The sequence below is a fragment of the Tachyglossus aculeatus genome, chromosome 2, assembly GCF_015852505.1.
Source record: "Tachyglossus aculeatus isolate mTacAcu1 chromosome 2, mTacAcu1.pri, whole genome shotgun sequence".
Lineage (NCBI taxonomy): Eukaryota > Metazoa > Chordata > Mammalia > Monotremata > Tachyglossidae > Tachyglossus > Tachyglossus aculeatus.
This window is the reverse complement of record NC_052067.1, coordinates 65,496,985-65,514,069: the sequence shown is the minus strand read 5'-3', so window position 1 is coordinate 65,514,069 and position 17,085 is coordinate 65,496,985. Positions and strand designations below refer to the sequence as shown.

The following is a 17,085-nucleotide window of genomic DNA, read 5'->3' as shown; positions in this document are numbered from 1 at the left end:
AATCCGGCTCTATCACGTAATAATAATAATGATGGTATTCATTAAGCGCTTACCATTACAGTCTTACCATCTGTGCCAAGCATTCATTCATTCATTCAATCGTATTTACTGAGCGCTTACTGTGTGCAGAGCGCTGAACTAAGCACTTGGTAAGTACAATTAGAGAACTGCTTAGAGAAGCAGCGTGGCTCATTGGAAAGAGCCCGGGCTTTGGAGTCAGAGGTCATGGGTTCAAATCCCGGCTCCGCCAATTGTCAGCTGTGTGACTTTGGGCAAGTCACTTAACTTCTCTGGGCCTCAGTCACCTCATCTGTAAAATGGGGATTAAGACTGTGAGCCCCACATGGGACATCCTGATCACCTTGTATCCTCCCCAGTGCTTAGGACAGTGCTTTGCACATAGTAAGCGCTTAACAAATGTCATCCCCCCATCTTACCTCCTTCCCTTCCCCACAGCACCTGTATATATGTTTGTACATATTTATTACTCTATTTATTTATTTATTTTACTTGTACATTATTCTATTTATTTTATTTTGTTAGTATGTTTGGTTTTGTTCTCTGTCTCCCCCTGCTAGACTGTGAGCCCACTGTTGGGTAGGGACTGTCTCTATATGTTGCCAATTTGTACTTCCCAAGCGCTTAGTACAGTGCTCTGCACATAGTAAGCGCTCAATAAATACGATTGATGATGATGATGATTATTATTATTACAATTTGGCAACAGATAGAGACAATCCCCACCCCACAAGGGGCTCACAGTCTAGAAAGCACTGTTCTAAGCGCTTGGGTAGATACCAGGTAATCAAGTTGCCAGCTAAGTGGCCTTCAGCATCACTTCACTTCTTTCATCCGTAAAATGGGGGTAAAGACCGTGAGCCCCACATGGGACGGGGACCGCGTCCAACTGGATTTGAATGGCCCCACCCCAGCGCTCAGTACAACGCCCCGTGCATAGTGAGCGCTTCCCCGATACCATGGTGGTTCTTAAATTCATTCACTCATTCCATTGCATTTATGGATTGCTTACTGTGTGCAGAGCGCTGGACTAAGCGCTTGGAAAGTACAATTCGGCAACAGATAGAAACAATCCCCCCCAACAACTGGCTCACAGTCTAGAAAGCACTGTTCTAAGCACTGGGATAGAACAAGTTAATCAAGTTGCCAGCTAGGTGGCCTTCGTCGAGTCACTTCACTTTAGTACAGTGCTCTGCACACAGTAAGCGCTCAATAAATACGATTGATTGATTGATTGATTGATTCTCTCCTCTGTAAAATGGGGATTGAGACCGTGAGCCCCACAGGGGACGGGGACTGCGTCCAACCCGATTTGCTTGGCCCCATCCCAGCGCTCAGTAATAATGATAATAATAATAATGATAATGGCATTTGTTAAGTGCTTACTGTGTGCCAAGCGCTGTTCTAAGCGTTGGGGGAGATACAAGGCAATCAGGTTGTCCCACGTGTCCCAGTCTTAATCCTCATTTTACAGATGAGGGAACTGAGGCACAGAGAAGTGAAGTGACTTGTCCCAAGTTACATAGCTGACAAGTGGCGGAGCCGGTATTAGAACCCACGACCTGTATATATATATATATGTTTGTACATATTTATTACTCTATTTATTTATTTATTTTACTTGCACATATCTATTCTATTTATTTTATTTTGTTAGTATGTTTGGCTTTGTTCTCTGTCTCCCCCCTTTTAAACTGTGAGCCCACTGTTGGGCAGGGACTGTCTCTATATGTTGCCAACTTATACTTCCCAAGCGCTTAGTACAGTGCTCTGCACACAGTAAGCGCTCAATAAATACGATTGATTGATTGACCTCTGACTCCCAAGCCCGGGCTCTGGCCACTGAGCCACGCTGCTTCTCAGGACAGCACCCGGCGCGTAGTGAGCACTTCCCTGATACCAGGAGGGTTCTTAAATTCATTCACTCATTTCATCGCATTTATTGAGCGCTTTCTGTGTGCAGAGCACTATACTAAGTGCTTGGAAAGTACAATTTGGCAACAGGTTGAGACAGTCCCTTCCCAACAGCGGGTAAATGCCCCGGCCGGATGGGTCTGTCTTCCCCTCCTAGACTGTGAGCCTGTTGCTGGGTAGGGACCGTCTCTATCTGTTGCCGACTTGTACTTCCCAAGCGCTTAATACAGTGCTCTGCACGCAGTCAGCACTCAATAAATACGATGGAATGAAAAGATCTATAATTCTACTTATCTACTTGTTTTGTCGTCTGTCTCCCCCTTCTAGCCTGTGAGCCCGTTGTTGGGTAGGGACCGTCTCTGTTGCCGACTTGTACTTCCCAAGCGCTTAATACAGTGCTCTGCACGCAGTCAGCGCTCAATAAATACGATGGAATGAAAAGATCTATAATTCTACTTATCTACTTGTTTTGTCGTCTGTCTCCCCCTTCTAGACTTTGAGCCCGTTGTTGGGTAGGGACCGTCTTTATCTGTTGCCAACTTGTACTTCCCAAGCGCTTAGTACAGTGCTCTGCACCCAGTCAGCACTCCGTAAAAACGGCTGAATGAATAACCAGATCTCTAATTCTACTGGAGAAGCAGCGTGACTGGAGAAGCAGCGTGGCTCAGTGGAAAGAGCACGGGGTTTGGAGTCAGAGGTCATGGGTTCCAATCCCGGCTTCCCCACATGTCAGCTGCGTGACTATGGATAAGTCAGTTAACTTCTCTGTGCCTCGGTTCCCTCATCTGTAAAATAGGGATGAAGACTGTGAGCCCCCGTGGGACAACCTGATCACCTTGTAACCTCCCCAGCGCTTAGAACAGTGCTTGGCACATAGTAAGCGCTTAATAAATGCCATTATTATTATTACTGATCTACTTGCTTTGCCGTCTGTCTCCCCCTTCTAGCCTGTGAGCCCGTTGTTGGGTAGGGACCTTCTCTATCTGTTGCCGACTTGTACTTCCCAAGCGCCTAGTACAGTGCTCTGCACCCAGTCAGCGCTCCGTAAAAACGACTGAATGAATGACTAGCTCTCTAATTCTACTGGAGAAGCAGCGTGGCTCAGTGGAAAGAGCACGGGCTTTGGAGTCAGAGGTCATGGGTTCCAATCCCGGCTCCCCCACTTGTCAGCTGCGTGACTATGGGTAAGTCACTTCACTTCTCTGTGCCTCGGTTCCCTCATCTGTAAAATGGGGACGAAGACTGTGAGCCCCCCGTGGGACAACCCGATCACCTGGTAACCTCCACAGCGCTTAGAACTTCTAGACTGTGAGCCCACTGTTGGGTAGGGACCGTCTCTATATGTTGCCAACTTGGACTTCCCAAGCGCTTAGTACAGTGCTCTGCACACAGTAAGCACTCAATAAATACGATTGAATGAATGAACAGTGCTTGGCACATAGCAAGCGTTTAATAAATGCCATTATTATTATTATTATTATTACTGATCTACTTGCTTTGCCGTCTGTCTCCCCCTCCTAGCCTGCGAGCCCGTTGTTGGGGCGGGACTGTCTGTATCTGTTGCCCATCTGTCCTTCCCCAGCACTTGGCCCAGTGCTGTGCACACAGTCACCGCTCCAATCAAATTTATTGAGCGCTGACTGTGTGCAGAGCACTGTACTAAGCGCTTGGGAAGTACAAGTTGGCAACATATAGAGACGGTCCCTACCCAACAGTGGGTTCACAGTCTAAAAGGGGGAGACAGAGAACAAAACCAAACGTACTAACAAAATAAAATAAATAGAATAGATATGTACAAGTAAAATAAATAGAGTAATAAATACGTACAAACATATATACGGGTGCTGTGGGGAAGGGAAGGAGGTCTGGAATGCCCTCCCTCTGCCCATCTGCCAAGCTAGCTCTCTTCCTCCCTTCAAGGCCCTACTGAGAGCTCACCTCCTCCAGGAGGCCTTCCCAGACTGAGCCCCTTCCTTCCTCTCCCCCTCGTCCCCCTCTCCATCCCCCCATCTTACCTCCTTCCCTTCCCCACAGCACCTGTATATATGTATATATGTTTGTACATATTTATTACTCCATTTATTTATTTTACTTGTACATATCTATTCTATTTTATTTTGTTAGCACGTTTGGTTTTGTTCTCTGTCTCCCCCTTTTAGACTGTGAGCCCACTGTTGGGTAGAGACCGTCTCTATATGTTGCCAACTTGTACTTCCCAAGGGCTTAGTACAGTGCTCTGCACACAGTAAGCGCTCGATAAATACGATTGATGATGATGGTAAAATGGGGGGGATGGAGAGGGGGACAAGGGGGAGAGGAAGGAAGGGGCTGAGTCTGGGAAGGCCTCCTGGAGGAGGTGAGCTCTCAGTAGGGCCTTGAAGGGAGGAAGAGAGCTCCATACGATGGAGTGAATGCACGGACCCGTCCCTCCCCTCCTCCCCCGGGCCCTCGGACTCACGGCTCCATGGTCGGTGGGTTGGGAAGATTGCGGGCCCGGCCGGGAGCAGGAGGGCGGGGAACCGGGATGGGGCGGGGATTCGGGATGGGGCGGGGACCCTTGGACTCATCAGCGCTCGCCCCCGCCCATCGGCACCACCACCGTGCCCCGTTTAGGACCGACGCGGTACCAGCCCCGTCCTGGCCCGGAATGCCCTTCCTCTGCCCATCCGCCAAGCTAGCTCTCTTCCTCCCTTCAAGGCCCTACTGAGAGCTCACCTCCTCCAGGAGGCCTTCCCAGACTGAGCCCCCTCCTTCCTCTCCCCCTCCTCCCCCTCCCCGCAGCACCCGTATATAACAATAATGGCATTTATTAAGCGCTTACTATGTGCAAATGTTGCCAACTTGTACTTCCCAAGCGCTTAGTACAGTGCTCTGCACAAAGTAAGCGCTCAATAAATACGATTGAATGAGTTCATGCATTCAGTCCCCATCATAGTGATGGCGCGCTCACTGTGTGCATAGAACTGCGCTAAGCGCTTGGGCGACTACCATACAGCAACAGATAACAATAATAAAAATTATGATGGCATTTGTTAAAAGCTTACTAGGTTCAAAGCACAGTTCTAAGCGCTGTGGGGGGGATACCTGTAATCAGGTTGTCACACGGGGGGCTCACAGTCTTCATAGTAATAATAATAATAATAATAATAATGGCATTTATTAAGCGCTTACTATAGGTGCAAAGCACTGTTCTAAGTGCTGGGGAGGTTACAAGGTGATCAGGTTGTCCCATGGGGTGCTCACAGTCTTCACCCCCATTTTGCAGATGAGGGAACTGAGGCCCAGAGAATAATAATAATAATGGTATTTGTTAAGCGCTTACTACATGCAAAGCACTGTTCTAAGCACTGGGAAAGTTACAAGGTGATCAGATTGTCTCACTGGGGGCTCACAGTCTTCATCCCCATGTTACAGATGAGGGAACTGAGGCACAGAGAAGTGAAGTGACTTGCCCAAAGTCACACAACTGACAATTGGCGGAGCCAGGGCTTGAACCCATGACCTCTGACTCCAAAGCCCGTGCTCTTTCCCCTGAGCCACGCTATATGCAGAACAAAGTGAAGTGACTTGCCCAAGGTCACACAGCAGACAAGTGGTGGAGGCGGGATTAGAACCCACGACCTCTGACTCTCAATCCCGGGCTCTTTCCATTGAGCCATGCTGCTTCTCTAATAATCATCATCATCATGGCATTTTTGCTTAATACAGTGCTATGCAGATGGTAAACACTCAATAAATACGATGGAATGAATGAATGAAGCACTACTATGTGCCAACCACTCTTCAAAGCGCTGGGGTAATAATCATCATCATAATAACAATGGTATTTGTAAAGCGCTCACTATGTGCCAACCACTCTTCTAAGCGTTGGGGTAATAATAATGATCATGGTATTGGTGAAGCGCTATGTGCCCAACACTCTTCAAAGCACTGGGGTAATGATAATAATCATGGTATTTGTGAAGCGCTTGCTGTGTGCCAACTGCTTCTAAACGTTGGGGTAATAATAATTATGGCGTTTGCGAAGCAGTTACTATGTGCCAATCACTCTTCTAACCGCTGGGATAATAATAATGATCATAATCATGTTGTTTGTGAAGCGCTTACTATGTGCCAACCACTCTTCTAATCACTGGGGTAATAATAATAATCATGGTATTTGTGAAGCGCTTACTATGTGCCAACTACTCTTCTAAATGCTGGGATAATAATGATATAATCATGGTATTTGTGAAGCACTTACTATGTGCCAGCACTGTTCTAAGCACTGGAGTAGATACAAGATAATCAGGTTGGTCCCGGGGCTCCCAGTCTTAATCCCCATTTTTCAGATTAGGTGCAGAGAATAATAATGGTAACAATAATAATAATAATGGTATTTGTGAAGCGTTTATAATGTGCTAAGCACTGGGGTAGATACAAGGCAATCAGGTTGTCCCATGTGGGGCTCCCAGTCTTAATCCCCATTTTACAGACAAGGTAACTGAGGCCCAGAGAAGTGAAGTGGCTTGTCCAAGGTCACACAGCAGGCAAGTGGGGGAGCAGGAATTAGAACCCAGGTCCTCTGACTCTCAAGCCCGGGCTCCAGACACTAAGCCACGCTACTTCCCAAGCGCTTAGTACAGTGCTCTGCACACAGTAAGCGCTCAATAAATACGACTGATTGATTGATTGTTTCTCTGTACTGAGGGTTTGGGGAAGGACGATGCCACACAGGTGGGCAGACACATTTCCTGCCCACAACGACCTGACAAGCCCCTCGTCCTTCCCCCAGTCGGTCAATCAGTCAGGGGTATTTATTGAGCGCTTCCTCCATGCCTAGCTGTGTCCTGTCCTCTAGGGAGAGCTTGTGATGGCCTGGGACTGTCCCTCTTTATTGCTGGATGTACTCTTTCAACTGCTTACTACAGTGTAATGCACAAAGTAAAGGCTCAGTACATACTACTGAATGAATGAATCAGTCAGGGATATTTATATATAAATATATATATATTTATATGTATATATGTTTGTACATATTTATTACTCTATTTATTTATTTTATTTGTACATATCTATTCTATTTATTTTATTCTGTTAGTATGTTTGGTTTTGTTCTCTGTCTCCCCCTTTTAGACTGTGAGCCCACTGTTGGGTAGGGACTGTCTCTATATGTTGCCAATTTGTACCTCCCAAGCGCTTAGTACAGTGCTCTGCACATAGTAAGCGCTCAATAAATACGATTGATGATCGATTGATGATGATTTATTGAGCGCCTCCTCGATGCCTAGCAGTGTCCTGACCCCTAGGGAGACCTCGTGGAGGGCTGGGAGTGTCACTTTATTGTTGTAGGGTGGTAATAATAATAATAATAATAATAATAATAATTAATAATAATAATAATAATAATGGTATTTGTTAAGCACTTACTATGTGCCAAGAACTGTGGTAAGCGCTGGGATAGATAAAAGGTCACCAGGTTTTCCCTAATCCCCAATCTTAATCTTGTGTAGGATGGCCATAAAAATAAGCATAGATCCAAAGGCCCATAGCTGGAAAAAAATTAAGACAAAGCCTAAAATAAATAGAAATATAGGAACGTCAAGTTAATAAATATTTCAAATATGTCTCAGGCTTTACAATCTTAATCCCCATTTTACAGATGAGGGATCGGAGGCACAGACAAATTCACTGATTTGCCCAAAGATTAGAACCTAAGACCTCCGACTCCCAAGCCCGGGCTCGTTCCACTAAGCCACAATGCTTTTCGTGGTTCTAGTGTAATAATAATAACTGTGGTATCTACTAAACTCTTACTATGTGCCAAGCACTGGTCTAAGCGCTGGGGGGGATACAAGGTAACCAGGTTGTCCCATGTGGGGATCACAGTCATCATCCTCATTTTACAGATAAGGGAACTGAAGCCCAGAGAAGTGACTGGCCCAAAGTCACACAGCTGACAAGTGGTGGTGTCGGGATTAGAACCCATGGCTTCAGACTCCCAAGCCCGTGCTCTTTCCATTGAGCCACACTGTTTCTCTCCCAAGCACTTAGTAATAATAATAATGGCAATTGTTAAGCGCTTACTATGAGCAAAGCACTGTTCTAAGCACTGGGGGGATACAAGGTGATCAGGTTGTCCCACGTGGGGCTCACATTTTTAATCCCCATTTTGCAGATGAGGTAACTGAGGCTCAGAGAAGTTAAGTGACTTGCCCAAGGTCACACAGCAGGCATAATAATGACGGCATTTATTAAGCGCTTACTATGTGGGTTCTAATCCCGGCAGCGTGGCTCAGTGAAAAGAGCACGGGCTATGGAGTCAGAGGTCCGGGGTTCAAATCCTAGCTCTGCCAATTGTCAGCTGTGTGACTTTGGGCAAGTCACTTAACTTCTCTGGGCCTCAGTTCCCTCATCTGTAAAATGGGGATGAAGACTGCGAGCCCCACGTGGGACAACCTGATCATCTTTTATCCTCCCCAGTGCTTAGAACAGTGCTTTGCACATAGCGCTTAACAAATGCCATCATTAATTATATTCTAGACTGTGAGCCCACTGTTAGGTAGGGATCGTCTCTATATGTTGCCAACTTGTACTGCCCAAGCGCTTAGTACAGTGCTCTGCACACAGTAAGCACTCAATAAATACGATTGAATGAATGAATGTATATGTGCAAAGGTTGATCAGGTTATCCCCAGGGCGGTTCAGAGTTTTAATCCTCATTTTACAGATGAGGGAACTGAGGCACAGAGAAGTGAAGTGACTTAGCCCACTGTTGGGTAGGGACTGTCTCTATATGTTGCCAACTTGTACATCCCAAGCGCTTAGTACAGTGCTCTGCACACAGTAAGCACTCAATAAATACAATTGATTGATTAATTGATTGATTGACTCGCCCAAAGTCACACAGCTGACAGTTGGCGGAGCTGGGGCTTGAACCCATGACCTCTGACTCCCAAGCCCGGGCTCTTTCCACTGAGCCACGCTGCATGTCTCAGTACTGTGCTCTGCACCCAAAAAGCGCTTCATAAATGGGGCTAAATGAATCAATCGTATTTATTGAGCGCTTACTGTGTGCAGAGCACTGTACTAAGCGCTTGGGAAGTACAAGTTGGCAACATATAGAGACAGTCCCTACCCAACAGTTGGCTCACTGTCTAAAAGGGGTAGACAGAGAACAAAACCCAACATACTAACAAAATAAAATAGAGTAGATATGTACAAGTAAAATAGAGTAATAAATTCGTACAAACATATATACATATTAATTGCATATTGTGTGCATCATCATCATCATTACCAATGGTGTTTATTGAGCATTTACTGTGTGCAGGGCACTGTTCTAAGCACTTGGGAGAGTACAATATAACAGCTGCTGGACACATTCCCCTCCCACAACAAGCTTACAGTCTGAGTGGAAGACAGACATTAATATAAATGAATATGTTTACATTATTATATCCTCAAGCACTGTAGATTGTTTCCAATAGGTAGTGACTCCAGGGACACCCCCTCTTCGGAACATCCAATCTTCTCTCCTAAGACATTTTGGTATGTGTATCCATAGAGTTTTCTTGGTAAAGATGCACAAGTGGTTTACCATTGCCTTCTTCCACACAGTAAAAACTTAAGTCTTTGCCGTTGTCTTTGATCAATATTTGGATCAATTGATTATCCACCTTGACTCTTTCCCATGCTGTTGCTGTCCAGAACAGGTGAATCACTTTCATTTTGGCATAATAATAATAATGGCATTTATTAAGTGCTTACTATGTGCAAAGCACTGTTCTAAGCACTGGGGAGGTTACAAGGTGATCAGGTTGTCCTACGGAGGGCTCACAGTCTTAATCCCCATTTTACAGATGAGGGAACTGAGGCCCAGAGAAGTTAAGTGACTTGCCCAAAGTCACACAGCTAACAATTGGCAGAGCCGGGATTTGAACCCATGGCCTCTGACTCCAAAGCCTGTGATCTTCCCACTGAGCCAAGCATAGACCTTTCCATTATGGGTAGACCCATGTGGCACATCATCATCATCATCAATCGTATTTATTGAGCGCTTACTATGTGCAGAGCACTGTACTAAGCGCTTGGGAAATACAAATTGGCAACACATAGAGACAGTCCCTACCTAACAACGGGCTCACAGTAGTCATCATCATCATCATCAATCGTATTTATTGAGCACTTACTATGTGCAGAGCACTGTACTAAGCGCTTGGGAAATACAAATTGGCAACACATAGAGACAGTCCCTACCTAACAACGGGCTCACAGTAGTCCAGAGGGATGGGTACCACCACTACCCATCCCCTCTAACCCCACCTTTGTTTTAATGTAATTAAAATAATTAATTGAAATGATTTGCATTAATTTCTTTGGTTTTTTGGGGGGGATTTGCACCGAGAAGCAGCGTGGCTCAGTGGAGAGAGCCCGGGCTTTGGAGTCAGAGGTCATCATCAATCGTATTTATTGAGCGCTTACTGTGTGCAGAGCACTGTACTAAGCGCTTCATGGGTTCAAATCCCGACTCCGCCAATTGGTCAGCTGTGTGACTTTGGGCGAGTCACTTCAATCAATCAATCAATCAATCGTATTTATTGAGCGCTTACTGTGTGCAGAGCACTGGACTAAGCGCTTGGGAAGTCCAAGTTGGCAACATACAGAGACAGTCCCTACCCAACTGTGGGCTCACAGTCTAAAGTCAAAGTCGAAAAACTTCACTTCTCTGGGCCTCAGTTCCCTCATCTGATTTCCAGATGAGGGAAATGCGGATTAAGACTTGTGAGCCCCCCCATCATCATCAATCGTATTTATTGAGCGATTACTATGTGCAGAGCACTGTACTAAGCGCTTGGGAAGTACAAGTTGGCAACATCTAGAGACAGTCCCTACCCAACAGTGGGCTCACAGTCTGAGTGGGCTCACAGTCTAAAAGGGGACAATGGGGACAACCTGATCACCTTGTAACTTCCCCAGCGCTTAGAACAGTGCTTTGCACATAGTAAGCGCTTAATAAATGCCATCATTATTATTATTATTATTATAAAGAGAGTCTGAGGAAATCGACAAGCACAGCCCCCGCCCAATATGGCGCCCAGGGCCCCGCCTCCGCCCGCCACGTAGGCCTCAGAGGAGGGCGGTGAGGGGCTGGCTGACGCACTGACGTGATGACGCACGCACGCACGCTGGGGCACGCCGGCCTCCCTCCTCCACACGGCCCCGCCTCCCGCCTTTACGTAAGGTGGATACGCACGTACGCACGTCCGTACGTCGTGGCGCCCCGCCCTCCCCTGGGCGCCGCGTTGGCCTCTGAGGAGAGTTGGGCCCTGCTGCTCAGGCCCTAAGCCCTCACCTGCTGCTAAGCGCTCTGCCACTCCTTAGTCATTCACTCACTCATTCATTCAGTCGTATTTATTGAGCGCTGACTGTGTGCAGGGCACTGTACTAAGCGCTTGGGAAGTACATACAACATATAGAGACAGTCCCTACCCCACAACGGGCTCACAGTAATCCAGAGGGATGGGTACCACCACTACCCATCCCCTCTAATCCCATCTTTGTTTTAATGTAATTAAAATAATTAATTGACATAATTTGCTTTAATTTCTTTGGTTTTTTCGGGGCGGGATTTGCTAAGCATTCACTCAGTTGTATTTATTGAGCGCTGATTGTGTGCAGGGCACTGTACTAAGCGCTTCGGAAGTGCAAACGGGCAACAACATCAATCAATCATATTTATTGAGCGCTTACTGTGTGCAGAGCACTGTACTTAGCGCTTGGGAAGTACAAGTTGGCGACGTGTAGAGACGGTCCCTACCTAACAATGGGCTCACAGTAGTCCAGAGGGATGGGTTCCACCACTACCCAACCCCTCTTCCCCGCCCTTGTTTTAATGTAATTAAAGTAATTAATTGAAATAATTTTCTTTAATTTCTTTGTTGGGGGGGGGTATTTGCTAAGTATTCATTCACTCAATCGTATTTATCGACGGGCTCACAGTAGTCCAGAGGGATGGGTACCACCACTACCCATCCCCTCTTCCCTGCCCTTGTTTTAATGTAATTACAATACTTAATTGAAATAATTTGCTTTAATTTCTTTGTTTTTTGGGGGGAGATTTGCTAAGTATTCATTCACTCAATCGTATTTATTGACGGCCTCACTTAGTCCAGAGGGATGGGTACCACCACTACCCATCCCCTCTTCCCCGCCTTTGTTTTAATGTAATTAAAATAATTAATTGAAATAATTTGCTTTAATTTCTTTGTTTTGGGGGGGGATTTGCTAAGCATTCATTCAATCATACTTATTGAGCGCTGACTGTGTGCAGGGCACTGTACTAAGCGCTTGGGAAGTACAAACGGGCAACAACATACAGAGACGGTCCCTACCCAACAACGGGCTCACAGTAGTCCAAAGGGATGGGTACCGTCACTATCCATCCCCTCTTCCCTGCCTTTGTTTTAATGTAATTGAAATAATTAATTGAAATAATTTGCTTTAATTTGTTTTGGGGGTGATTTGCTAAGTATTCATTCATTCATTCAATCGTTTTTATTGAGCTTTTACTGTGTGCAGAGCACTGTACTAAGCGCTTGGGAAGTACAAGTTGGCAACATATAGAGACGGTCCCTACCCAACAGTGGGCTCACAGTCTAGAAGGGGGAGATAGACAACAAGACAAAACATATTAACAAAATAAAATAAATAGAATGAATATGTACAAATAAAATAAATAGAGTAATAAATACGTACAAACATATATACATATATACAGGTGGTGTGGGGAGGGGAAGGAGGTAAGGCGGGGGGATGGGGAGGGGGAGAGGAAGGAGGGGGTACCTATAGAATAAGTACCTATTCTGTGGTAATAATAATGATGGCATTTATTAAGTGCTTACTATGTGCAAAGCACTGTTCTAAGCTCTGGGGTGGATACAAGGTGATTAGGTTGTCCCACATGGGGGGCTCACAGTCTTCATCCCCATTTTACAGATGAGGTAACAGGCACAGAGAAGTTAAGTGACTTACCCAAAGTCACACAGCTGACAATTGGTGGAGCCGGGATTTGAACCCATGACCTCCGACTCCAAAGCCCGTGCTCTTTTCCACTGAGCCACGCTGCTTCTCTGGTAGGCACTGTACTAGGCACTGTACTAAATGCTGGGGTAGATACAGAGAAGCAGGGTGGCCTAGTGGAAAGAGCACAGGCTTGGAAGTCAGAGGTCGTGGGTTCTAATCCTGCCTCCATGGGGCTCACAGTCTTCCTCCCCATTTTACAGATGAAGGAACCGAGGCACAGAGAAGTCAAGTGACTTTCGAAAGGTCACACAGCAGACAAGGGGCAGAAGGAGGATTAGAACCCATGTTCTCTGACCCTGCTCTATCCACTAGGCCACGTTGTTTCTCCCTGCTGAAAACCCCACCCTCTTCCCTGGGCCCAGGTTATGTCCAACATCCAGGTGTCTGCTGTGTGACCTTGGGCAAGTCACTTCATTTCTCTGGGCCTCAGTGACCTCATCTGTAAGGCGGGGATTAAGAGTGTGAGCCCTATGTGGCTCAGGGACTGTGTCCAACCTAATGTCCAACCTAACCTGAATCTACTCCAGCGCTTAGAACAGTGCCAAGCACATAGTAAATGCTTAGCAAGTACCATAATTATTATTCCTGCTTGTTTCATTTTACTTCTTGGCTCTCCTCACCCATTCATTCATTCATTCATTCATTCATTCATCCATCCATCCATCCATCCATCCATTCAGTCATTCAATCGTATTTATTGAGCACTTACTGTGGGCAGAGCACTGTACTGAGTGCTTGGAAAGTACAATTCAGCAATAAAGAGAGGCAATCCCTGCCCACACCAGGCTTACAGTCTAGAAGGGGGAAGACAGACATCAAAACAAGTAAACAGGCATTAATATAAAAAAATAGAATTATAGACATGTACATACATACACAAGTTCAGAGCACTGCACTAAGCACTTGGGAGAGTACAATAGAACAATAAACAGACACATTCCCTGCCCACAAAGCTTACAGCGAATAAAGACTAACTCTCCAATTTGGGGACCTGTCATTGCACAACCGCAACTGAGGTGTCCATTTCCAAAGTCTGAAGCCTGGGATACCAAGTGCTTAGTACAGTGCTTTGCACACAGTAAGCACTCAATAAATGCAATCGAAATGAATGACCATAAAACCGTTCCTTCCGACTCGGGAGAATTGACCATGATTTGGGGACCATGGACCATGTCAGTCTCTCTCAGCTGTGCTTTCTAGGCCTGCAAGGATTTCAACTCCGCTCACTGTGGGAAGTGCATCTCATTTTCCTTCCCATCGTGGTTTCATTCAGATCCAGTAGGAACATTTTAGAATTAAAATATTAGTCTGTCATGTCTATTAGTGGGAGTGAATAAAAGAAGTGGCCCGTTTACCCTCCTCATTTCCCGTGCCCTGATCGCTCTAATCAGCCCCGGTCCATCTATCTGCATTAGAGCGGGAGCACTGAATTAATGTTTTTATATGATCAGATGATTAGTCCCAGTCACGAGGTCCAATATCTGCCACAGAATGCTCCTTCTCAGAGCGTTCCCTTGTAGTTGGAAAGGAGCGTGGCCTAGTGGAAAGAGCACAAGCCTAGGAGTCAGAAGAACTGGGTTCTAATCCCAGATCTTCCCATCTCCTGCTGTGGGACCTTGGGCAAGCCACTTCACTTCCCTGGGCTTCAGATTCCTCATCTGTAAAACAGAGATTCGATGCCTGTCCTCCCTCCTACTTAAACTGTGAGACCACTGTGGGACAGGAACTATATTCGGCCTGATTAACTCTTATCTACCCTAGTGCTCAGAACAGTGCTTGACACCATACTAAGTGATTAACAAATATCATCATCATCATTATTATTAGTTAGACACTAATAATAATAATATAATAATAATGGCATTTATTAAGCGCTTACTATGTGCCAACCATTGTTCTAAGCGCTGGGGAGGTTACAAGGTGATCAGGTTGTCCCACGGGGGGCTCACAGTCTTAATCCCCATTTTACAGATGAGGTAACTGAGGCCCAGAGAAGTAAAGTGCCTTGCCCAAAGTCACACGGTTGACAATTGGTGGAGCCGGGATTTGAACCCACGACCTCTGACTCCAAAGCCCAGACTCTTTCCACCAAGCCACGCTGCTTCTATAATAATGTGTCTTGCTTTTCTTCTGCCCAAAGTAGAAGCAGCAGCAACAGCTAAAATTCTGTATTTAATCTTAAAAATAATAATAATAATGATGATGATGGTATTTGTTAAGCGCTTACTAAGTGCCAAGCACTGTTCTAAACAGTGAGGTAGATACAAGGTAATCAGATTGTCCCACATAGGATGGCCATGAAAATAAGCACAGATCCAAAGGCCCACATTAAGAAAAAAAATTAGACAAAGCCTAAAAGAAACTGAAATATAGGAATGTAAGTTAATAAATATTTCAAATATAAGTCTCAGCCCTGATGTTCCCCGAAAAGTGTGACTGGTGACAATTTTATATGATGGAAATCATATAAAACTAGGGCAATCATATAACTAGGGCTAGTTATCTCATTTTGTTTGTCTTTTGTTTGTTTTAGGGTATTTGTTAAGGGCTTACTATGCGTCAAGCACTTTTCTAAGCACAGGGGTAAATACAAGTTATTTAGGTAGGGCACAATCACTTGTCTGACGCAGGGCTCACAGCCTAAGTAGAAAGGAGAACAAGTATTGAATCCCCACTTTACAGTTGAGAAAACTGAGGCTCAGAGAAGTGAAGTGTGTCACCCAACATCACCCAGAAGCCAAGATGTGGAGCTGGGATTAGAACACATGTCCTCTAACTCTCAGGCCCATGCTCTTTCCACTAGGCCAAGCAGCCCCTGAAATGTAAATCCTTGATATGTCAACTTTCTCCTGAATGCGTTTCTAACAATATTTTAGGATCCTTATCCCACTACAGCTAAAAACTTTCACACTTTTTAATATGTGAAATGTTTTGAATCAGTTGCCATTTCGACCTCCTGGTGTTGGATCCTACATCTCCTTTAGAAGCAAATTAGAATCTATCTTTGCTAATCATATTTATTCTGGCAGCCCCTCACAGGTTTCCCATGCTGACCACAAGTATGAATAGCCAATCTTAAAATTCCATATGCCATTATACCATGTTGGCTCCCGGAGCATATCTCTTTTCCGGGCTCCTCCTCCCCCTCCCATCCCCTTACTGTAGGGGTTCCTCAAGGGTCAGTTCTTGGTCCCCTTCTGTTCTCTATCTACACTCACTCCCTTGGTGAACTCATTCACTCCCACAGCTTCAACTGTCATCTCTATGCTGATGACACCCAAATCTACATCTCTGTCCCTGCTCTCTCTCCCTCCCTCCAGGCTTGTATCTCCTCCTGCCTTCAGGACATCTCCATCTGGATGTCTGCCTGCCACCTAAAACTCAACATGTCCAAGACTGAACTCCTTATCTTCCCTCCCAAACCCTGCCCTCTCCCTGACTTTCCCATCACTGTTGACGGCACTACCACCCTTCTCGTCTCACAAGCCCGCAACCTTGGTGTCATCCTCGACTCCGCTCTCTCGTTCACCCCTCACATCCAATCCATCACCAAAACCTGCCAGTCTCACCTCCGCAACATTGCCAAGATCTGCCCTCTCCTCTCCATCCAAACCACTACCCTGCTGGTTCAATCTCTCATCCTATCCCGACTGGATTACTGCATCAGCCTCCTCTCTGATCTCCCATCCTCCTGTCTCTCCCCACTTCAATCTATAATTCACGCTGCTGCCCAGATCGTCTTTGTGCAGAAATGCTCTGGGCATGTTACTCCCCTCCTCAAAAATCTCCAGTGGCTACCAATCAACCTATGCATCAGGCAAAAACTCCTCACTCTCGGCTTCAAGGCTCTTCATCACCTCGCCCCCTCCTACCTCACCTCCCTTCTCTCCTTCTACAGCCCAGCCCGCACCCTCTGCTCCTCTGCTGCTAACCTCCTCACCATGCCTCATTCTCGCCTGTCCCGCCGTCGACCCCTGGCCCACGTCCTCCCCCTGGCCTACGTCCTCCCCCTGGCCTGTAATACCCTCCCTCCGCACGTCCGCCAAGCTAGCTCTCTTCCTCCCTTCAAAGCCCTACTGAGAGCTCACC

At 46.0% G+C, this 17,085-nt stretch overlaps 1 protein-coding gene across 2 annotated transcripts in view; it reads right to left on the bottom strand.

The window, feature by feature from the left end:
* Window positions 1-17,085, bottom strand: part of TMEM181 (transmembrane protein 181) — a 133,017-nt gene that overhangs the window by 88,571 nt on the left and 27,361 nt on the right. Inside the window, exon 1 of one of the 2 annotated variants that reach the window (XM_038771528.1) lies at window positions 4,391-4,435. The exons of the other annotated variant lie outside the window; for it this stretch is intronic. Within the exon in view, the coding sequence (XP_038627456.1) occupies window positions 4,391-4,398 (8 nt within the window). The 5' untranslated portion in view covers window positions 4,399-4,435. Of the gene's footprint in view, window positions 1-4,390; window positions 4,436-17,085 lie in introns of those variants that run through there. 2 annotated transcript variants of the gene reach the window in all.